Source organism: Plectropomus leopardus, chromosome 23 (assembly GCF_026936395.1).
Source record: "Plectropomus leopardus strain MGB_pleo_1.0 chromosome 23, ASM2693639v1, whole genome shotgun sequence".
Taxonomy (NCBI): Eukaryota; Metazoa; Chordata; class Actinopteri; order Perciformes; family Serranidae; genus Plectropomus; species Plectropomus leopardus.
Genome location: NC_142198.1, coordinates 7,314,723 through 7,338,729, shown reverse-complemented (window position 1 = coordinate 7,338,729; position 24,007 = coordinate 7,314,723). Strand labels below are relative to the sequence as shown.

Genomic DNA, 24,007 nt, shown 5'->3' with positions numbered 1-24,007 from the left:
TTTATTGAGTGATTTATCATCCTCTCACAATCAATAACAGCCACAGGATGGCACCCAGGGACTGACTCAAGTTCTTTAAAATTATCAAAATCATATACTGTCAAAATCAGAAGTTTGAGCTGCCAAGCTCTGGTTGAGCGGACACAGAATGACCCTCAAGCATCTTCAGGGTAAGTAGCCAGATAATTAAGTGTTAAGTGACAACATTGAACAAGGAAAGTTCAGTGATAGCTGTGGAAATTAATCTGAGTCACTCTTATTCTAATAGACAATATGTCCCTAGCCAGTTATGATCTGTCCTCACCTGTGAGGCCTCAGGCTGATAGTCAGTGCTGCAGCCTTGTCTCTGCCCTGACTGCTGTCTGCTGCTTTCTCCCTGCTCTGTCCATTGCATTAATACAGATTTTAAAAAAAGAATCAAATTTACTAGTTGTGAAATAGCTGTGGAAATTAATCTCAAAGTCACTTTTATGCTATAGATATATTTTCTCAGTCAGTTATAATCTCCCCTCACCTGTGAAGCCCCTGCATTAACTTCAGTGTTGCCTTCTGGTCCACCTTCTCCTCCCTGCTCTTTCTATTGTAGCATTAAAGATTAAAAAAATATGCTTAAAGCAATAGTGAGCACAAATTCTGCGCAGAATTTAAGGACGAGTGGATATATTCCTAGCATGAAGCTAGCTAGCTAGCCACAGGTAACTGACGTTAGCATTCCTGTTCACCGAGCTACACTGACATAACGGTGCCACATTCATTTCACATCATTTCGCAAACATTATCAACAGGGAACAGCATTACTCAACTTACACGGTTTGTTTTGAAGACGGAGAGCAGGGGTTTTGGCCTCTTGGTAGTTGGTTTGCTGCACATTGTTTGCGGTACTTTTGATTAAAACCGACAGTTCAGAGCAGAGCTGCGCACGAGTCAACTGCGTCATGTGACCATAACAAAACAGCGCGTGTAGCGTGTACGCCACCGCCTATTCACGGTGCGTTTCAGGACCGCTCGGAAAAACGAGGTACAACATGTTACATATGAATTGAATGGTTGTAAAAAGTGCAGGTGACTTTGCGTCCCATGCGTACCCCGCATCCGCTACGCGTCTGAATGCCACCAAACTCCATGTAAACATAAGACATAACAGAAGTGAAGCAGATGATAATAAAGCTAAGTTTGTATATGACCACAATCCTGAGAGGACCTCGAATCAGGAAAAGTGAGGACACCTGAGCGAGTGTACACTGGGTGTGTTGGAGCTTTAATGTTTTCAGCATGCGGTGATCTTCTATTAGATAAAAACACAGACTCCCCTTTCTTTATAGCAGATATTTTGACACGTCACAGTAGGCAAAGCATAAGGGTGTAATCAAATTAATGATGTCTAAAATGCATTTACCTGCTTCAGTTTCATGGTCCTGGCATTTTGCATGCTGGCTCACTCACATGCAGTCAAGGCTTACTGGGACACTTGAAAAGAACAGAGCCACCCTTAATGTCATTAGTAACACCTTTGCTTCTCCTACTGTGGCAAGTCAAAATGTGTGCTGTGAAAAAAAAGGGCCCTACAGACACTGCACAAAATGACAGGAAGTGGTTTAAATTTGGCCCGGCTCTAATTAGAAACCACTTCTGGATTCCAAACCCTAGTCACAGTAAATAACCTGTTTTTGTTTACAAGCAGGTTATGATTATGGTTTATGAGATTATGGTTGAAAACCTAAAAAGGGGAGGAAAAGGGAAGGAAATGACAAAATTGCCGCAGGAGGAAGCAACGACTCTGACTGAAGGTAGATTAGCAGGTTGCTGGTAAATGGCTGTGTACTGTTTGCCAACCTTCATTGTACTTGTGTTCAGTTTTAGTGACAGGTTGTCATGGCAGAGGCAGCGACAAGTGTCCTCCAGGATCAATGCCGGTGTGTTGCAGTGCTCGAGATTATATACGGACATATTGGTGTTTGTGTAGTAGGGGTCAGTGAATGTGTGTGTGTGTGTGTGTGTGTGTGTGTGTGTGTGTGTGTGTGTGTGTGTGTGTGTGTGTGTGTGTGTGTGTGCTATCTACTCTCACACATCACAGATCAAAGGGTTAAAGGCAGCTGCCTGGTCATCTCACCCGAGGCCACCCTGGTGGCACACCAGGCTATGGAAGAGCCTTAAAAACACACACACACACACACACACATGCATCACACAACCAGATGAGACAAATTTTGGAAGGGAGCAAAAGAGGCTACCATAGAAACGTGTCACAAAGCTAGAGGGAAAGAGGGGGAAATGAAGGAGGAAGAAGGCTGTTAGAGAGGGAGACAGAGAGTGAAATCAGTTCTGTCAATACGTTGCCAAGCAACACTCAACACTAACGAAGCCGGGTTTGATAACTTGTTGATAACACCAGTGGGAGAGCCAGTATGTGTGTGTGTGTGTGTGTGTGTGTGTGTAATGGCAGTGTTATTAGCAGAGGCAGTGAAAGAGCCCCCGCTGAGACAAGCCCAAAGCAGAGATAAGGGGAGAGACCTTCTATTAAAGCCAGGGTTACTTGTGGGCCTCAGGAACTCACACACACACGCGCACACACACACACACACTAGAACAAAAGACCTCTGCAGACCCTCACACAATAATGAATCACACAACAGGACCCAAAGAGTGGTGCTTAAACATTTTTGTTTGTTTTTTTTATTCAACCTTTTTTTTCCAAACCAGGAATGTACTAGTTTTTCCTCTCTTTCGAGGTGTGTTGGGGGAGGGAGGGAGGAAAGGAACGGGGGAGGGGGGGAGGGGTCGCCGTGATGAGTAGACAAGGGGGTAAGGAGGAGAGAAGAAGAGGAGGAGAGGACACAAAAAAAACCCTTCTCACACAGAGGTGTCCCAAATACAAAGTCTCAACACGTTACATACGAGAGCCACCATCACTCCGCGGCCTCCAGCTTGCTGTCTATTGGCACAAAGAAACACACTCATACACATGTACACACACACATACACACACTTTCACCAACGGTAGAGGTGAGGGAGCTAGGCGGTAGCTGCTGCTTTTTTTTCTCTCTCTCTCCCTCCGTTCCATAGAAACAGCACTTTCTTCTTTCTCTTTTCAACATGACAACCAGTGGCTGTGTCCGTGGTTTTTAGAAACACGTTGAGTCGACCAGTCAAACACAAACAGTGAGAGCCAGAGACACAACTTTGAAATAACATCGACATGGAAATCAAACAATAGAAAAAAAACTTTGAGTCCAAGAGATACTTGACATTCAGCTGAGAGGGAGGGGGGAGCGAAATGGACTGAAAACGGGGCAGTGGCTTCTTCGTCGGAGTTGACGCCATAAAGTCCGAGGAGTTTTGTTTTCCCCCTCGCAGGCAGCAGCCATTTTTGAGCGAAAAATACTGTCATTTTGGATCAGAGTGCTCCAAAGAGTTGCAGAAGTAGTTGAAGAGAGAGAAACAGACACTTCATTTGGCTTGGAGGATATTTTAGGTACTCTGAGCATGTTTAAATAGACATAGACTTAACAGCATACATAAAGAAAAAAAAAAACCAAGTCGGTAGTTGTACAAAAAGAAGAATTCGAGGTGCTTTCCGCCTCATTTCGTCTTTGAAATCAATTTCCATACAGTCAAATACAATCCAAACTCATTCATGGTATAAAAACATATCTGAACATCATCATCGCGTGTTGAACAAAGTCATTTCGGACGAATGTGACACTAAAGCATGAAGGATATCTCATTATATGATGTTAGATACTGATACAAAACACAGCTGAGAAATGTTTTAAGGTCCAGATTTAACACTGGCTTCACACAGAAAACATGGCTACATCACTGGAGGCCTTTATGTGTCTGAAAGGAAAAATAAAAAAGCTTAAGCTCTCCACTGCCACCCATTTTACACACAAGCCATAAACATGTTTGAGCAACACAAAACAGCTTTTTTTTTTAGTATGCACATGTGAACATATTGCACCTCTGAGCACAGCGTTGTGTTATTGCCCTCGAGGTTGAGGTGCTGGGCACTGGCGTGTTTGTGTGAGTGTGTGTGTGCATGTGAGGGCGTGTGAGCGAGAGGAGAAAACACACTGCGCACAAATGCTCTTTTCAACCCTTCCGTGTCCATCGGGTTAGTCTTAATCACAGAAATAGAGTCATATGAAAGCAATCAGCGCTTCTTACGAGTGTGGGTGAAAGTGTGTGAGAAAGCAAGCGGCAGCGAGAGAGAATGTATGTCATTCAATGCAATCAGTAGGCATTTGTGACAGTCATTAAAAGGTGTGAAATTTGTGTTAGGTTCGTGGGAGGGTGTGTGTGCCAAACAGACTGCTGGTGGGGGGGGGTTCTCCTGTGTGATTTCTCGTATATGGATTTATCCTGTTTAATTTCTCCTATATGATTTCTCTTGTTTGATTTCTCCTAAAGGATTTCTCTTGCTTGATTTCTCCCATGTGATTTCTCCTATATGATCTCATCTGTATTCTCCCGTGCGATTGCTCCTGTGTGATTTCTCCTATATGATTTCCTCTGTATGATTTCTCATATGTGATTTCTCCTGTGTGATTTCTCCTATATGATTTCCTCTGTATGATTTCTCATATGTGATATCTCCTGTGTGATTTCTCCCATGTGATTTCTCCTGTGTGACTTGCCCCTATGCAATTTATCAGTGTGATTTCCCCTATGTGATTTCTCATGTGTGTTTTCTCCTGTGTGTTTTCTCTGACGTGATTTCTCCCGCGTGTGCCCGCAGCTAGCAGTGTACAGTGTGTGTATGCCTTTATAATAAACGAGAGAGCGCGTGTGTGTGAGATGCATTTCAACACAAATTTTTGTCAGAAAAGGAGGAGCAAATCTGAAATGTGCCTCCTCACATTAAGTGTGACCGAGTCACAGCAGATGTGTGTGTGTGTGTGTGTGTGAGAGAGAGTGTGTGATGAGATCTCTCCTTTCCGTTGTTAAAGTTCAACTCCTCCGAAATCCGTTTTGGCTGTTGGTTCCGTCGCCTCCATCGAGGAGGCTCAGGCCTCTCCTTTCAAAGAAAATGTTTCTCTCCTCCGCCAGCCACTCTGTCATCTGCTCTCTCCATCCCTCCTTCCATGGGATCCTTCATCTCTCACTCCTGCCGCTCCCATCCTTCCCCTCCCCTCAGCTTCTTTTTTCTTTAGTGTGCAATTCCTTCACAGTCTTTTCTTTCCTTGTCTCCCTCCCTCCCTTCCTCTCTTTCTCTTTTTTTAAAGTTCTGCATTCAGACGCCGCTTTATTCCTCCTCCCCAGACAGCACTCTCTCTCGCCCTGTTCTTTTCCTTTATTCTTCTTTTTCATTTCATCCCCTCTCGCCCCCCACAACCCCACCATCACCACCCCTCCCCCCTCACTTCTTTTCACTTCTGCGTTTCAAAAAAAGCGTTTGAAAAAAAAAAACTTTCATAGATGGTTCTACCTCAACACTTCCACAAACGAGGTCTAAACTTCAAAACTACAGCATAGTACAAGGAGCTATAAAAATATACACAGAGTTCAGAGACCCTAGAGGGGTGGGAGGAGGGGGTGGGGAGAAAAGGGAGGGAGGGAGTGAATGAGAGAGGGAAGAGAGGAAGAGAGACACAACCTCTGTTCGCCAGGAAAATTAAAAAAGGGATTAAATTAATATACAACGCAAAGGGAAAAGGCAGGAAACAAGGTCGTTCTAAGTTGTGAAAAAAAACCCAAAAACAGCAGATAAAAAAATGTCTAGCAACAGAAGTGTTTAAGAGAGTGGGTAAAAATAATAAAAACAATAGAAAACAGGAAAAAAAACATCTAGAAATTATTTACTGGATATTCATATATATAATCTATAAGTGTTGATAGCGATAAAAAATCTCACTTTTTTGATATTCGCTCACTATTTTGTGTTTTGGTATTTAAGACAAGTCTAAAGAACGCACGCATACGCGCAGTCATTCACACACAAAGCGTACACACACACACACACACACACACACACACAAACTAAACCCCACGCACGCATATGCAAACTCATATGCAGACTTGCTGTACTGAAAGCACACTAACTGCACGCACACGACTAATGTGGAGCAGCAGCGCCATAATTATTATCCAAGTTGTTTGCACACTCGCGCAGTCACACACGCACATTATTAAAATATACAAGATTCTGAGTGTCACCGATTGGTCAGACCTCCTCGGCCCTGGGCCTGGTCATGTGACCGCCGCCCAGGGCTTGCTGATTGGATGAGTCCGAGGCCCCCCTATTTTCTCAGGAGAAACAAACACAAACAAACTAGAATCCTATTGGTGAGTTAGTGGCAGGGGCCGGTCTCTGGTTGGCTGATGGAGCTCTGAGGGGCGGGGCTAGGCAGGTATGGCCTCTGGGAATCAGAGTTTTCAGGCGCTAAGTGGGATCAAGGGTGTAGGGTTTTTTTTAAAAGTCCTTTTCTTTCTCTTTTTAAAATTCTTTTGTAAAACATATCAAGTCCCAACGCCAGGTCCATACTCCTAGAAATAAAGTGTGTTGCCACACACACATACACACGCTGGCGGTATGGGGACGACTCTTCAATTCAGCACGGGTGGGTCTCGTTTAGCTCTGAGTTAACAAGAAGGGGGCACTCAGAGGCTCTTGCCCATACGTGAGGGCCTTGTTAAGAAGGGCTATGTACCAATACGACTTTGCCCTTAACACACACTTGGTGGCCCAGTTGTGTGAGAATGGGGTGGGGTGGTTTATTCAGCTAGAAACACAACTGTGGCCGGGTTCACGGGGCAGTGAGTGGGGGCAGGAGGAGGAGGGGGTTCCATGGTACAATACTGGTAGTATTGAGGGGTTCAGGGTCGGAGCTGTGATGGCGAGCTTTGCTGTGGCTTCATTGAGGGCAGGGGATTGATCGGTAACGGGTAGAGGGAGGTGGATGTGTCCAGTCGGCCAGAGCGGCGGCCGTCTCATACTTTGTAGTAGATGTTAGCCGGGCTCTGCGGCGGCATCTCCTGGACGATGTAGACGGGGTGTCCGTAGTCTCCGCTCACCTTCTCGTAGTGCGGGCAGTAGGCCGAGTCCGATGTCCGCAGGGGGATGATGATGTCGCTGGGCTCTGAGCCGTTGTTGTTGGAGCTGCTGATGCCGCCGCCCCCTCCCCGCTTGGGGCTGGTGAGCGAGGACAGCGACAGAGGAGGGTGGTGGGTGTCAGAGTGCTTGGCGTGCCGCCGCCTGTAGCACACGACACAGATCACGGCGGTCACCAGCAGGAGGAAGGCAGACCCTCCGGCGGCACCGGCGATGAGGGCGATATTAGAGGGTTGAAGGGGCCCGTTTTCTCCACCGCCATCGCCCCCAAAGGTGTTGGATCCTCTAGACTGGGTGGAGTTCCCTGCTCCGCCTGTGAAAAAAAAAAAAATCAGAAAAATCTTTCACCACCATATCACAATCTGCTTTCTGTCTGATTTACACATGCATATTAATCATCGGGAATATATGAGAGCCATAACACAGCTTGCTTTCACAATTTGTGTTTTCATGAGCGTTTAAATAAACATACCAATCCTTATGGTTGTGAACCACAATGACATGAGTAATGGCACTGGTTTAGCTCTGCCAGTGAAGGCTGCAGAGACTCAGCCCAGTGGAATGCAGCAAGTATGCAGCAAATCTCACAGACGCTTATATGTGGTCTCTTTATTGATGTAATGAAGTGGACAGCAGAGCTTGTAAAATAGAGAGGGATGTCCATAGAGTGTGAGAGCGCCGTGCAGCATATACTGCTGTGGACAGCCTGGCTAAGCCGCAGTGTGTATCAAGGTAACACACTCTATTTCCCTAACCTTAACAACTGTATTTACTTAGCATTACAGCCGACCACATGAAGAGAGCCGCCCCGGTTCTGCTCCTACCACCAGACCACACACTCCGCCTGCCTGCTGGCCTTCCTGCCTGCCTGCCTCTGTCTGTCCTTCTATCTGTCTGTCTGTTTATCAACCTGTCTGTCACACTATCTCTCTGTTTGGGCGCCCGATTGCTCCCTCTGCCTGTTGTGTGTCTGCCTGAAACCTAAGATCTTCACAGCCTCGGAGCTCGGAGTTTTCTCTGCGGGAGGTCGGGTCAGAACTCAGCAGGTGAATGATGGTCTGGACGTGTGTATGTGCATCTTTGTGTGTGTTTATAGAGCGAGGTGTGTGTATGGGGGGTGTGTGGAAGGGTATGGCTCAGGCGAAGGACCGTGTGGATGTGTGTGGCGAACTGCTTAAGGCCGGTAATGCGAGTCGCTGCTATATAGAGCCTTTGGATTGGTCTATCATTATTCTTGGCACATATCCCTTTCTTCTCTCCCTGTCCGTCTCTCTCCTGTGTCTCCTCCTCGGTTCTCTCCATCTTCGGGTTATTGTAGCCGTAATGACCTACCTTGCTCTGAGCTCAGTGCCTAGCAACACAAAACACACATACACTAATATATGGACAACCATGCAAGGAAATACATGCAAACACACCTCAACCCCCTGCTTGCTGGCCCTCCTGTCGCGCTGGACTGACTGGGAGCACTAATGCCAGACGTCGATTACACTCCCTTCTCCTCCTCCCGCTGTCTTCCTCCCTCCATTAACCCAACATCCCTCATTCTCCATCTCCATTATGATCGCCGCCTTTCACCGGCTCTCTTTATTATATCCTCTTCCTTCACCTCTCCTCCTCCGCTTTCTCTTCTCACTCCCCTTATTTTCCACCTCTCGCTCCCTCCCATGTTTCCTTTTTTTCACCACGTCCAGACTTTGACACCTTTTTTTCCCCCTTGATCTCTCTCTTTCTTTTTTTTTATTTCATTACTGGATTTCACCTAGGAGAGACATCCAACAGGTCAAAAATGAAAGAACGGGTCAAGGTGATAACATAGTTTTGTCGAGCCAGCTATACCTCCCGTCTGCTTCTTGGGTAAATTTCACATAGTTTGCCTTATACGTATAGTTTTTTCTTCATTTTTTTTGTTTTATAATGCTAGAGACACTATCATTTCCCACTAAAGCGTTGCACATGTTTTATGCAAATTTCTCAAGATTTTGTCAGCATAAAGTGTGAATCAGTGCGTGTTTCCATCAACAACCTTTATATAAATGCATTCAGGAGGATCCGAGAAGATTACATAATTAATGGAGCACCAGTAACTCTGATGCATCGTGGCATTTCATCGCCGCTTCCCACACAAGATAGCCTTTTTTTTCTCTGTATGAATTAATTTGTCTCTATCCATGTGGGCTCTGTGGTGTTTTATCAACCACTATGGTGATACAGAGGGGGCTTGATGTGCACCAAAGGGCCCTCGCCTGGCCTCGCACTGGGGACTTTGCGTTTGCATACATTCCTGACACCCTTGCTCTTTCTGTTCATGCTCTTTTTCTTTGGTTTTAAATGAATACCTTTTTTGACAATAAAAGATGCAGAGGCAGTGCATTCAAAAAAGCCATCCATTACATCATTCTTTTAGTACCGCTGGATAAAAAGAATTCAGGCAATTTCACCCATGGTGTTTGAATTTTACAAACTCAAAAAAAGCACCCGCACCATTAACTATGGCAATAGGAGTTAAAATTTGGATCATACCATTTTTACAACCACTGAGTGGACACGGGGAGTAATGCAAAGATACCACCAAATCTGTATCTGTTTAGTTCACACAAATATCTGTATTTGGTGTTATACTAGAGGTGATTGGGGTCTAGGTTTAAAGCTGTTAAAAATTGTTAGATTGCTCCATTTGCTGTATTAAACTGGCTTTATTGGCAGCATTGGCAACTGGCATCATTTTCTTATTACTGACAGGTTGTGCACAGTGCCAGGCTGCAATATCAGATGAGGTAAAGCTGTCACTTGCGGAACAACAGTCAGCTTTATCCTGCAATTCCCAACTAATGTGGTGAAACCTCACAAAAAATGTTTGAGAATGAATCTTTCCAAATGTCTTTTGAATCTTAAAGGAATGCTTCACCCTCCGAATGACCGTTTTTATGTTACTATTCGCCTTTTGTTACATTAAATTTGTAAAGAAAACTTTGTTTTTCTGGCATGCCTTCCATGAGCGAAGAATCCAAAAACTGAAAAAAAAATCTTGAATAAATGACAGCAAAACTATATCAAAACATCAGTTTATAAATTCTTACACAACTTTAAATCAAATGCTCAGTAATTCCCAATGGACAGCCCTTTCTGGCAGAGAGCTGAAGAGAAAGTGAAACTTATCTATGCTCTCTTCTAAGCCAGACTCCATTGACAAAAACATTAATTTTACCTCACTGAACATGGGAGCTCTTCGTCTACTACTAGTTTATTTGTACCGTGTGATTTTGATTTTTGAATTTTTTGGATTCATCAAAGTCCCACAATAAAACAAACTACAGATAGAGGCATTGGTAGACCAGCAGCTCCCGTGTTCAGTGAGGTAAAATTACTGTTTTTGTAAATGGAGTCTGGCTTTGAAGAGAGCATATATAAGTAGAAGAAGTAATGAGCATATGACTGAATAAAAAATACTTGAATAATACTTCATAGGTTATGTGAGAGTTTGTGAATCAATGTTTTGATATAGTTTTACTGGTGTTAAATGTGGACCCCTTTTACTTCAATTCATCAAGAAGTTTCTCCATTTTGGGATTCTTCATTCATATTAAAAGCATGTTAGAAAAAGAAAGTTTTCTTCACAAACTCAGTGTAATGCAGGGCGAGTACTTGATACACAAGTGGTTATGTGGGAGGTGAGAATTTCCTTTAAATTATTGACAGCTCCAAGCTATAGGCTATTTGTTTGCATTCTGGCAAATCTGCACCATAAAAAGTCGTGCTGCTTTACTTACTAGCAGCTCCTCTTTGCATTGACAATCAACTGGATTACTTTAATACTGAAGAAAAAGCGTAAATCCAATTATTTTGAGACCAGATCTAAAGTTTTCAGCAGCACCTCTTTTCTGTGATTTCCAAACAGATTTACAGACGGTTATTCACGACAGACATCTGAGACCTGCCATTTTGTGAAGAGTGTGTTAGCAGTGTGTGTCTGATGTCTGTGTGTTTTGATTTGACTGAGTTATGACTCTGAGGAGGAGTTTGCTTTTGTTTGCAGAGCGTTATCCGTTCATATCCCAATAATGCATTTGTTTACATCCCTAGAGAGGACCAGATGAGACAAACAAACAAAAAGACTGTGAATAGCCAGCAATATTCCAGTTATTAGCGGAGATGATTCACATGAGGATTAGAAATTCTGGCATGACTGTCGTGTCAGGAGTCAAAACAATCATTTCAGATAAGTGCGTGCTAATATGTCCTCGTCGGAGCGTCACGAACGTGTAAAATCCCTCATTATGTGTGTGATGTAAATCAGTCTTGTAGTGTGTCCAGTGCTGTTTGTCTCATTCTAGTAGGAAACAAGGCATACTATTGTTGCTTACTTCACACATGCAGTTCTCACCTACGTGAGGTATGGACAAGTGATTGGACAATGTGTGAACGCCCTGATTCACACATTTGGCATAGTACACAAATTCACCATCGAAGGGAAAAAAAAAGGAGGAAGAGAGAAATGAACAAAACTGAGAGCAGATCATGTTCTTTCTCCTAGCCTCCCTCCATTTCCATCTCCTTGTTCTATTCCCTTCTCCTCTTTGCTTTTCAATTATTCGTTTCTTTTTACTCCTTATGTGCCTCCCACTCCTTTCCATCACTCCCTTGTCTCTCCTCCTCTCTCCGCTCATCTTTCCATAATTCTCATTTCTTTCTTTCTCTCTCTTGACGGAACTATAGAATCCAGGCCACCCAAACTAATGACAATAATAACTCTGTGAAATGTCGCCGCTGGTCTAGCCCTCTCTCTTGCCGCCCTCTCCCCTTCCTCTTTCTTCCTCCCTCTCTTTTTCTTGTCCTTCTCCCAAGGTAGCTATTAGCCATCCATTCCCCGCCTGCAGCACTTAGCTCGGAGGGGCCGGGCGCAGAGACCGGGAGGAGAGGGATGGAGAGCAGGAGAGAGAGAGAGATATGGAATTAAATAGAGAGATCCACAGATGTCACCACTGCACATTCTCCATCTGTCGCCTCCTCCCTCCCCTCTCCCCACTGCTTTTCTTTTTATCTACCAGTCTTTGCTTATTCCCTCCATCCATTTTGTGCATGGATCCGCTGTGGATTATCTTCACTTGCTCTCCTGCTTACCTGGGTTTCTGCTGGTAGTGCGTCCCGCTGGCGGCTCCTTCTTCGGAGGCAGCCCATATGGACCTGCGGAGGAGAAAAAAAATGGGGTGGAATATGAGCAGAAATATCTTCCCCGACAGCCAAGGCTCTCAGAATTGGGACCAATAAGTGACATTAGCAAAGAGGGAGCCAGCCAGGAAGAGGAATAGCGACAGAGGAGCTTTAATAAAGGCTTCCCTCCCTTCCATTCCCATTATAGGAGAGCACATATTGATTGGGCTTCAATGTGCCGTGTATGAGCACTTTTCCATTTGTTTGAATGGGAAACTAAAGAGAGGCTGTTTGTTGTTTTGGCCAGAGTGAATTTACACAAGGCCATAACGGCTTGTAATCTGTAGTCGCTAAATCAGGCCATCTGTCTAGCAAGCCCTCAGTAATGGTGATGGCATTAAAGTGCGTTTATGTGACACATGCAAACACATGCGCACACACACACACACACACACACACACACACACACACAAATGCAGCCATTGTACAAGTGTCTGTCCTCACTGCTGAAAGAGATGGTTCAGAAAATACTAATTTTTGCTCGCTTCGAAACCATCTGGCTAACAGTAGGCTGCAGGAATAGAGCTTTATATCAGGATATGACTATTCGGCTCGGCAACGTTTTAAAAAGAAAGGCTGTTATTGGTCGTTGCAGCAGCAGGGGAGAGCTAAATGGATGTGACGATGGGGGTGCTTATGGATGAAACTGTACAATAAATGCACGGCACCTCCCGCCAATGCACAATCTGCTGAGTGCGTGTGTGTGTGTGTGTGAGCGTGCACAGCCATCAACCTATACATACTGACATTTAGAGAAGAGTGAGGCTATTGGCTGGCGGCTCCCTCATGACAGTCAACCAAACAGAAGTTAGGGGCGGTGCTGTCTGGATCAATAGAAACTGCTGTGTGGTCAACAGGGGCGAGTGGAGGGTGTGTGTGTGTGTGTGTGTGTGTGTGACAGAGACAGAGAGCAAGCAAGATAGATAAAGAATAAAATAAGAGAAGACAAGTCAGTGTATGTGTGTGGGGCATGGGTGCAAATGTGTGCTTCACGAGCGCGTGCGTGTGAGTCCCTTGGAGGGAGGCGGAGCGGCATATCTCATCAGAGATCACCACGAGGCGGCATGCCGCTTATTTAGATGACAAACAACACAGACGTGACCTTTCAGCCACATAGCAGATAAGACTGAAAGACAGAGGGAGAGTGGAAATAACAGAGAGGGGGCGACTGAGAGGAGAGCGGGAAGGGAGAGATGGCCGACATGCAAAGTGAAAGGGAAGTGATGAGGACGGGGAGAAAGGGAATTTAAAAAAATGGAAGCAGGCAATGTTTCTTGAATGAAAAGGGGTTAAAAAAAAAAGACAAGGCAAATGCAGAGGGAATAGAGAAGAAGTGGAGAGGAGAGAAGAGGAAAAAACGAAGATGAGAAAGAAAAGGGACGATGATAAATTATTTTGATAAACAATGTGTGTGAACTTGTGTAAAAGTGGCAGGCAGGTTTGAATGTGTGTGTGGTGAAGGTTGAATTTCCATTGGCCATGTGGTGGGAAAAAGAAAATGTGTGTTCCTTTAGAGCCGAGCTGACGATGCTGATGTTGCGTCCCGATAGAGCCACAGCAGCGCCACTTGGCTCTTTTACTGAAGATCCCCTACAATACACAACGCCTGATAACACAGGATAGGCTACTGGAACAGAAATAGGCGAGTGTGTGTTTGTGTGTGTGTGTGTGGGGGGGGGGGTCGTGTGAAGGACAGGTGCCTATTATGTGCAGGAATGCGCAGGTCAGTGAAAACGCTTAAATGTGCCTTTTTTCTGCCGCCTTTCTGAAAAGCCTGTGCGTGAGGGTCATTACCTGTGAATATTTTTCCAAACAAATTAGAAGTGTGTGCGACTACGAGTCATTAAAAAACCCTGACTGCGTACTTTAACACTGAATGGAGTCATTTTGTTATCGTGCCTGTCGCTGGCGGGTCAGCTGCGCGGGGAAATGTGTCCATTTTACGTTTTGGCGCTCAGTGTGTGCTCATGCCCTTGTGTGTGTGTGTGTGTGTGTGTGTGTGTGTGGTGTGTGTGTGTGTGTGTGTGTGTGTGTGTGTGTGCGCGCGCGCGTGTGAGCTAATGCTTATACCTGTAATATGAATCCCGCATGGGGACGTATGAGTTTCAAAGTGTGTGTTGGAGCGTGTGTGTGTTGGAGCGTGTGTGTCCGGCGTGAGTCAGTGGTAGTTAAAAGGCAGAGTGAAAAGGGAGTCAACAGGGCTCATTAGAGCTGACTGATCCCACACTTCTCTGCTGTTCTCACCACTTAATGATTCCTAATATGCTCAGAGAGAACACACACGCACCCAGAAGTGTGTGCGTGTGTGTGTATGTGTGTAAGATAAGAAGGATGGCTTAAAAAAGTGGAGGAGGCTGCATGTCAGATAAGGGATGTGTACCGCTCGGTGCTGTGCAGATGGGAGATGGTGTGAGATGCAGTGGACTGGAGCCAATGGTTGTAGTCACACTGTGTGTTAAGCGAGCGGTTGTGTGTGATGCATGAATAACAATGTGTGTGTCATGAGGGAGTGTGTGAAGTAGAGGGGTTGCACATATGGGAGAGCTCACGTGTGTGTGTGAGAGAGAGGAAAGTAATGTAGGACGCCAGAGTTGAGGAGACTTACTCTGCCCCACTTTCAGGACCACCTTCATGCCTTGCGTGGCACACACTCCCCCTCTCATGCTATCCAGGCCTTGACGCGTCCCATCTGACGTAGCTGGAGGGGTGGAAACACAAAATTGCACAATTAGCCAAGTAGCAGGGTGGTACAAACACACACATACGCTGAAAACCCATCCGTTAAAGCCACACAAATTCGCTCTCTTTCCCAATCTATAGCCAACGCCAACAACAGCTTCTATTCATATGGTCAGCCATTCCGGAGTCAGCAAGTGACATTTGCAGAGGCAGCGATTTAAAACTCCACCAGAAGCTCTGAAATGTCAAACTACGAGGCGGCAGCACTTTAATAAGTCCTCATTTAGCAGTCGGCTGGAATGCATTAACACCCCCGCCGCGCTGCATGGACTCAACCGCTTTCAGTCGGCTGCAATTGCTGCTTGGGCTGGGAAAATAGCAGGAGAGGGGGGTAATCTAGACAGGCACAGACTGACTGATGGAAAAAAAGGGATGGTAATCCAATCAAGGGCGCATATAAAATAAAATGGAGCCCCTGAGACACAAAACACAGTGTGTGTAGAGAAACCGGATCTGTTAGAATACAGACTGTTGAATGAGTGAAAGCTCCAGTTTTAAATACCCCATTACTATCACTGCTTATATTTTAATTACGCAAATTAAGGGGAATTTTTCGATTTAAAACTGAGGGACTGATGTGCTAATACAGGCAATGAGGGATTTAATATGCATTTTAAAGCTATAAAAGCTTTTATTACATTGAAATAATTGCAACAATTCAATCAGAACAGCGGTGTCACATTTCAAATCAGCATCCCAGCTTCAAATTTAACAAGCTTCTTTTCAGTGAAGCCAGCGAGGAGGCCAAAGCAGGTCAAGCGGTGCTGACTAAGTGCCCAGGCAAGAGTGTGTGCGCGTGAATCCCTGTAACACTCTAACACTTCTTCTTACATAAAGCATGTCAGCGAGTGCATTACAGATCACTGGTCTGCAGGAGGAGGGAGGAGCACACGGGGAGAATCAGGACGGAGGGATCAGACAGTGAAAGTGGAGGGATGGAGATATGAAGATGCCGAGATGAGTGTTAAAGACCTTTTGACACATGCAATCCATGTGTGAACAGTCCCTGAAATGCTGAGGAAGCGTCAAGTTTCAGACCATACCACCAATTCCCGAATGAACCAGTCACAAGACTCGGCTGATGATGTGTTCCGAATCTGCGACTTGTTTACAGTTGGGCATTTACGCAACAGCTTTTTCTGGTTATTTGTTAACTAATGAGTATGGGCGAGCAAGGGAAATGTTTTGGGAGGAGTTGGTTTTAATGGTGTCTATATGGTGTTTGGGTATTCACAATTCCATTACTTGCCCTCTGCACCCACCATCAGTTTTTTTTTTTTACTAGAAATTCTTAGTCAGATGACAGATGCTACAGTAATAAATTGAAAGTAATAAACTGAAAGTCGCAGCATAGAGTTGACCAAAGAGACAGTGGCCAAAGGTTTGGCATCAAAGCAAAAAGAAGGGTCCCTCGGGGGGACTTCCTTGCCCGCGTTCCCTGTCTGGCTCCCAGTGGGGTGCAGGGTGGCCCCCCAAACATTTCCTAATTCACAATAAAAATAAAGTGATTTGCACTGGAAATTGTTTTTGTACTTTTAGGTGGTAGAATGCATAAAACAGCATCAAAAAAGGGCCTGTTTATCAAAAAAAGTGCCAGTGGAGTATCCCTTGCACCGCCACAGAGATCCTAAAATCCTAGAAACATGCTAAATACTAGACATGTCCTAAAATCCTCAAAATATCCTTAAACCCAAGCAATGTCCTTAAATTCTATAAATGAGCTAAAATCCTAGAAATTTCTTAAAATACTACAAACATCCTAAATTCCTAGAAACGTCCTAAAATCATAGAGACGTGTATGGGGCTACTGCACCTAGCCCTTGGTCTTTTGTCATTTTGAAAAAGCTGTTTTACTTTTTCAAGAATGCATCCGTCTTTGCCCAATCTTATTCTTCGTCTTTGGTTGAGTTCATGGCGGTTTGCACCCAGAAGTGTTGCATTATCGCCATCCACTTAACTGTCCCTTGCCCCGTCTATTACTATTGCATGTGGAAAGGCACAAGATAAAAATATCCCTCAGTCCCTCAATTTTAATAATACTGTTGTAGTGCATGTGTGAATGGTGAAAATCACTTATAGTGCTTGACAGGTTACCCCTGTAAAATATGGAGAACTATGTGTGAAGAGGAGAGACAAAAAATGGGAGGACTTTGGAGTGAGAATAACACCTCTGCAGCTGCAGTCATTTGTACACAAATGCTCAGTCATCAGCCTCTCCATCATATTAAAAACAGTTCTCCTTATTTTGTAGCCATGGTGGCTGGTAACAAAGACAGAAAACATATTCTCCCTCCTTCCACCAACCTGCCCAAACACCCCTGCACACACCACCAGTCTATCCTTATTTTTCCCGTGTTGGCCCTCAGGGCTAACCCTCACCTAGTCTCCTTAAAGAAATATAAAAAATCATTTTCCCCCCACCAGTTGGCTGCAGGCTATAGATTAGCCGGTCTGAAGCGAGGCAGGGAGGGAGGGAGGGATGGCGGATGGCTCGGGAGAGAGAGAGAGATGGAGAGACAGAACGGGAGGTGTGAAAAAGAGGCAGCTTTACTTCTAACACCTCCGTCGCTCTCTCTCCCTCCGTCTCCGCAGGATGCAGAGTGTGAAAGCAGGAGGAGGAGAGAAGCAGGCGGGGGTCAAGGCGAACAGCAGTATGGTGGGAAAGCCTGGAGACTGGAAATGGATGAAGGGATATATAAAGATGGTTTAAATAAAGTGCTTTGGAAAAGTTTCTCAAGTTTTTCTACGATTTGTTGTGTCACCAAAGCTTTTTAAATCATAGTATTTTTTTCCCCCTGTCTGGGACCTAAGTAATAATTTCTGCTACACTAAAGTAGGAGGAAAATTTAATTTATTTCAATGAAGTTCAAATAAATGGAAAAAAGGAGTGTGCCAAATTCAGTGCAGCTCTAGTTTCATTAGGGCAAAAATACTTTTAATATCTTTGGCGGCACAGATGTAGCAACATGTTTTTAATGTTATTCAGAGAAATTTCAAGAACAGAAAGGACTGGGCGTCATGCAAGAAACCACCTGACTAAATTTATACTCAAGGTGTTAATGACGTCTTACAGTGTGCACCTTCTCAGGAACAGGTGGCAGTCATCAAGTTGAACCGTGCCAAGATTGTGCAATTAAGAGAATTTAGTGAGTTCTACTTGGAACACTCATATGAGAAAACTTCCCAGAAAAAAAGTACGAAAGGGTAAAAATACAAAAAAAGTTCTTGCACGATGCCCAGTGTAATGAATGAAATATGATTATGCAGCAAAATGTAATTGACTGTCCACCCCCTTCATCTCTATCTATGCTCCATCTAAGATGTTTTCTATGACTGTATAAAAAAAAGAAATCAAATTTTCTCATCACTTGAGTGTTTAAGAGATTATTATGTGGGTTTCATACAACAAATATTATGACTGAAATAATTTAATAGCATAACAATATGTAAAATTTAAGAGGCATACATATGTAATCCTAGCTTTATAAAATCAAACACGAAATTTAAATTATTTTTCTGCATCAGTTTGTAGATTTCCTGGTAAACAATAACTATCAAATATAAGAATATTTTTGAAATATTTTATGTTTTTATGACTGAGTGTTTCCAGTGTAAGTTGATAAAAAAAAGTCTACTTTAATTTAACTATTTGAATGCAATAAATCTAATTTTGTAATTTAATTTTGTATTATTTTTCTGCATCTGCTTGTAGATTACCATGTTCATAAATGAATCAAAAATAAAAAATATTCTTAAAATAATTTTTAATTCTATGTGCGACTCTCTGCAATGCAACTTGATAAAAACATATATTTCAATTTTAAAAAGCAAATTGAATGCACTGAAAACATTTTATTTTCACATCATTTTGGGCATCTTTTTTTAGATTTCCATTTAAAAATGACTAAATCAAATTTATTATATTTAATCAAAATTATTTTAAAAAATATTTTCTATTTCTTTGCGTGACTGTCTGAAATATAACTGGATAAAATGTTAATTTAACAAACTACTTGCATGCACTAAATCATAATTGTTCTTGTATTATTTGTATGTATCTGTGCTTAGATTTCAATGTAAACAATGACTGAATCATATATAAAAATATCATTTAACACTCCTAACATTTAATTTTTAACATCATCAATTACATATTTTTGTCCAGAGGCATATTGTGTGAAAACCACATGGCTAAACTATTATGAGAATGATTTTAAAAGTTAGCATCTATCTATATTTTAAAGCTAGAAATGAGCTGCACTGAATCCCTGGACAGGAGGATACAGGATGTGATGAAAATGGGCTAGGGGGCAAATGTGTTGAAGCTCTGATGGAGTAAATACCCTCAACTGGTCCTAGCGAGACGTGTGGAGGACTATGATTCCTGAGAGTAATAACTCCTGACACACGAAGGAGGACAAGAAGGTGACGGGAGATGAGGAAGGTGAGGAAGATGCGGGCGAGGAAAGGAGGAGGAGGCCATGCAGGGAAGCAAGGCGGCGAGACTGATTGCCTGTGACAAGCTGTTGGTGATATGATGGGGACAGGAGACTATGTGAGACGATGGAGACGACCAAGAGCCCAGTGGACACAGAGAGGAGGAGGAGGAGGGGGAGGGGGGAAGATTCATAGAAAGAAGAGAAAGGAAAAGAAGTTAAAAACAGAAAGTAAGGAAAGAGTTTAAATGACATGATAGATAGCAGAGAGGTAAAAGAGTCTAATGTCTCCATTATGGAAAAGTGGAGCACTAATGGATACAAAGAAGAGACTGAGAGCAGGGGAGCCAAATTGAACCAGGAGAGCCTCCACATATGTGATTTTGCAAATGCAAGTTATTTTTTTAACATCATAATCAACAGGTCACAAATATCGCAAAGGCAATTTTTGTTAAAACAGTGAACCGTATCACGACAAATCCTCTTAAATCCATTACAGGTGCCACTATTTCTGTGAATCTCAATTTCACGGGAACGCGGCGAACAAAGAGATCACAGGTGCTTTGTCCTTGGATCGAAAATATTCCCCTTTTTTTTTACCCAATCTTGCTTGCTAAACAATGGAAATGTTCCTCGCGCTCGAGGGGGGTACGGATATCACCAAATCAAGGTGGAAATAATCACAGAACATCTGTGAAATCCTGATGAGAGACAGAGATGAGAGTGGGGAGAAGATGGAGAGATGCAGAAATGGCGTCAAAACCTTTCCCGCCTCACTTTGGGAGGAGAGGAAAAAGAGAGTGGGGAGGAGAGCAATTTGGGATGAGATAAGAGGAGAAAGGAGGGGAGAGAGAGAGAGAAAGAGGGGAGACAGGAGAGGGAGATGAGTAATTGAGACAATGATCAGCAGTGATGGGGGGGGATGTGAAGCGCCAGAGGACAGAGGAGAGGAAGGGCGTCGCTCCGCCACCCTCGTTCGACAGGAAGACAGGAGGGAGAAGCGGAGGAAGTGGAAAAACTTAATTAATGAAATAATACCGCAGTCAACCTCGATCAGACTGCACAGCACCGGCGCTCTGCACACAAGGAGGCAGCCAGGCCGCGGGAGGAGTGTGTATCTAGTCCACAGAAAAGATCACAAAGTGGATGAGTCTTTCTGTGTGCTTCTCTTGTTATCATCAAGGTCAGTGCTGGGCCAAACTGCCGCTCTTCCGTAAAAGTGGAAATCATATCCACTCAGGGACTCAAACTTCAGCGTCTGACATGCGTTCCGCTCTGCATTGACTGTCACCGGCTGCAGTGGACTATGCAAAGCGACTTCATTTGAATTAAGACACAGCCCCGGACCTGAGCGTTTGCCATCCCACTCTATTCCTTCCACCTCCTGCGGTGTGTTCCGCAGCCCTGCTTATATATTCTGCACATGCTGAGTGACAGCCGGCCTCCCGCAGCAAAACACTCGCTCCTATGTGAGTGATGTGAATTTGTGTACATGCTGATGTTGTAATTTCGCTCACGTCCTACTGTCTACTTTGGGACACGGCTCACATTTCACTTTGCTCAAAAAGTCACGAGGAGTGCTGTTTTACTGCCTGATTTCACATATTTCTGGTTGGAATTGGATTCAGCGTTGGGACATGGTGGATACAGTCCAGGTTTCAGCGCAATATGTTGTTTTAGGAGATGGAAGAGGAGTTTTTTGAGGGGGTGATTAAACTCAAAATGCATTGTTCCAAGCATTGACGGATAATAAGCCAATGTCCTCCTGGACACAGAGATGGAAAGGGCCCCACCACTTCCTAAACAGAAGGAAGACACACTGACTTTGTCTCTTTGTGGTAATTTTGTGTCTCTTTGTGGTTGTTTTGTGTCTCTTTAAGGTCATTTTTTGATCTTTTTTGGTTACTTTGTGTCTCATTGAGGCAATTTTGTCTCTTTGTAGTCATTTTGTGTCTCTTTGTGTTCAGTTTGTGTCTCTTTGTAGACATTTTGTGTCTCTTTATAGTCATTTTGTGTCTCTGTGTGATTGTTTTGTGTCTTTTGAGGTAATTTAGTGTCTCATTTTGGTTGTTTTGTGTCTCTTACACTTAACTTTGTGTCCTATTTGATTGTTTTGTGTCTCTTGAGAGAGTTCTGGTGTTAGAGGGTATAGGTTTGGTTTTAGACAGTCAAGTTATGGGGGCTTAAGTTGGTTCAGGATTTTCAAATTGATGGTAGTCTAACAAAACATTGAAACGCTTTGCATGTTGCAGTATTATTATACACTACCACCAATAATAATCACATTGTTTTCTGTTAAAGAGGCCTCATACTTTAAAATGAGGAATGAATATAATAAATTAATTTGAAATATTTGCATCTCTCCTTATAAACTATCCCTGTGTGCTGAATTAATGTTTATTTCTAGCATCTATTTAAGAATACTAACTGGAGATCAAGGGCGTAGGTTTTGTTTCAAAGGGGGAGTGTGCCTTTTATGCATCAATTCATGGTGGAAATGCCTCTAATTTTGTCAGAATAAAAGCCCTCTGCAAGTTTAATTATTAGGGAGAACAAATGTTGAGGGGGACGTGTCCCCTGTGAAATCTATATCTACGCTTGAGATCAAATTGAATAAAATGTTTTCTTTTTTATTACCAGAAAAACACATTTTACATCCAAAGTAGTGCCTGCAGTCTTCCTCTCAGCCTGTAGTTAGGGCAGTAACCTGTATGTTGCCTGGAAGGCAAAACAGAGGGCAAAAAAACCTGCCTGCTCAGTAAATATGTATTTAATATTTTTTACCCTATGATGACAGGATACATAATAAACTTAGAGGATCCGGGTCATTAGGGGCCCCCAGGCAGATTAATGTCAGTTGAAAAGTTATGAAGCTGCAGGTTGTTTTCATGGCAGCAGAGACTGAGGAGGAGCCATCCAAGTCCTGCGTTTGTGCATAATTACTGTCTGTGTGGCCAAGCTATTGCAACAGTCCAAGCTCGCTACTGTATCACACACACTCATATAACACACACACAGACGCATGCCTCGAGCGTGAAGTGGAAACATCTTTTCCGATGACAGATAGATTAAAGGGGAGCAAACTGAGAATGTGGCGCGCAGCAAAACAGCAGATTAAACAACAAACGGAATGAATAAACAAGCAAACAAGGGCCAGGGAGGAACAAAGCTCGTTCGCGCTGTGCTGTCTCATGTTCCACGGGCACGGCTGCGCCCCCGCTTGCCTCTGGTGTGTGCGATGGCGTGTTAGCCGCGTCATGAGTGTGTCAGGTTAACGAACGCAGTGATCAGGAATGCAAATGCAACGTGAAAGACACGAACACAAGTGGGTGTTTTGGTTTTGCTGCGGGCACACTGCTGCATGCTAAGGCTGGAGAGGTTTGAGTGTGTGTGTGTGTGTGTGTACAAAGTGTTCCCATCTGTGCAAATGAACCTAAAACCAATGTGTTGCTCCACAGCAGCTTTGCCTTTAAAATCCTCCTTTTAGTTCCACTTGTTTGGCTTTTGGACCACATTCTCCACCACGAAAACTAAGTTTGTCACTCGGGTGGACTGTTTGTATGTATGTGGGGGTGCAGGGGGTACTTGGAGGTGGGATTTACAGTCCCCTTCCTGTTTAAATTTGTAGTCCTCACTCTCCAGAGGTTCTATGAGCTCCATGTGTGTCACCTAGATGATGAAGAGCATATAACCTGATCCCCTTTCCCTTGAGGCGAAGCTGAAGGATTCATTTTCTCTCTCAAGTCCTAGCCGCCTCCCAAAAACCTCCTGGATCTCGCCATCGAAATTTCCTGTAACTAAAAACGTCTTCATAAATCTCCTATGGCGCTTTTATAACCTGGCAATGACGCATTAACGAAGCGATCACAAGTCATTACCTCGCCACGGCGGCAAAGAGGGAGAAAGGCATTAAGTTGTGTACTGAAACAGAACGGGCATTATTTTAGCTCCCCCTCAAAAAACGCACTGGCCGAGTATTATTTTCACATTCCACGTCCAAAAACACAACACACTACATTGCTTCCAACGTTGCATGAGGTTTTCCAAACTTTTTCTGCAAAGAGTGCAAGTTTCTTGTTCTATTGTTGCAGACAAAGGCCCACTGTTGACTGTGTTGTGGTAGCACTTGATCCACAAATGGGATCGGCTACAAACGAGGACGACACAAAGACGTCTGCGTGTTTGGCGCCTCTGTTGCACAGTGACATGAAGGTATGTATGTGGCTTGGAGAAAGGACAAGTATGATGATGTGTTTGTCACATGAGGTAATGCGACACTGGGAAAAGATGTGTGCTGATAAAGACTTGTTGGCTTGTTAAATATAGAAGCATCCAGTTTTTTCCGATTTATGACCAAACTGAGGCCAAAATACCTCTTATACCAATACATGCTATTACATGCTGTGCTTTGAGCGCAAAGAACACCAAAATATGGCAATGAAAGATACTTTGGTTACTATGGTTACTGTTTAAAAATCTTATTTAGTTTTTCTTTTCTTCAGAAGAGAACACTTAATCTGACCCACACAATATTGAAAGAGTCAGATAAATCTAATGACTTTACTACCTA

General features: G+C 43.7%; 2 protein-coding genes across 2 annotated transcripts in view; both read right to left on the bottom strand.

Moving 5' to 3' along the window:
* serpinh2 (serine (or cysteine) peptidase inhibitor, clade H, member 2) overlaps positions 1-943 on the bottom strand; it is a 161,412-nt gene extending 160,469 nt beyond the window's left edge. Inside the window, exon 1 of the mRNA XM_088073904.1 lies at positions 808-943. The gene's annotated coding sequence lies outside the window, so the exon portion shown is untranslated. The remainder of the gene's footprint in view (positions 1-807) is intronic.
* A 1,701-nt stretch (positions 944-2,644) lies between these two features.
* efnb3b (ephrin-B3b) overlaps positions 2,645-24,007 on the bottom strand; it is a 97,632-nt gene continuing 76,269 nt past the window's right edge. The window contains exons 3-5 of the mRNA XM_042512488.2: positions 14,868-14,960; positions 12,173-12,235; positions 2,645-7,364 (exon numbers count right to left, since the gene is read on the bottom strand). Of these exons, the coding sequence (XP_042368422.1) occupies positions 6,931-7,364; positions 12,173-12,235; positions 14,868-14,960 (590 nt within the window). The 3' untranslated portion in view covers positions 2,645-6,930. The remainder of the gene's footprint in view (positions 7,365-12,172; positions 12,236-14,867; positions 14,961-24,007) is intronic.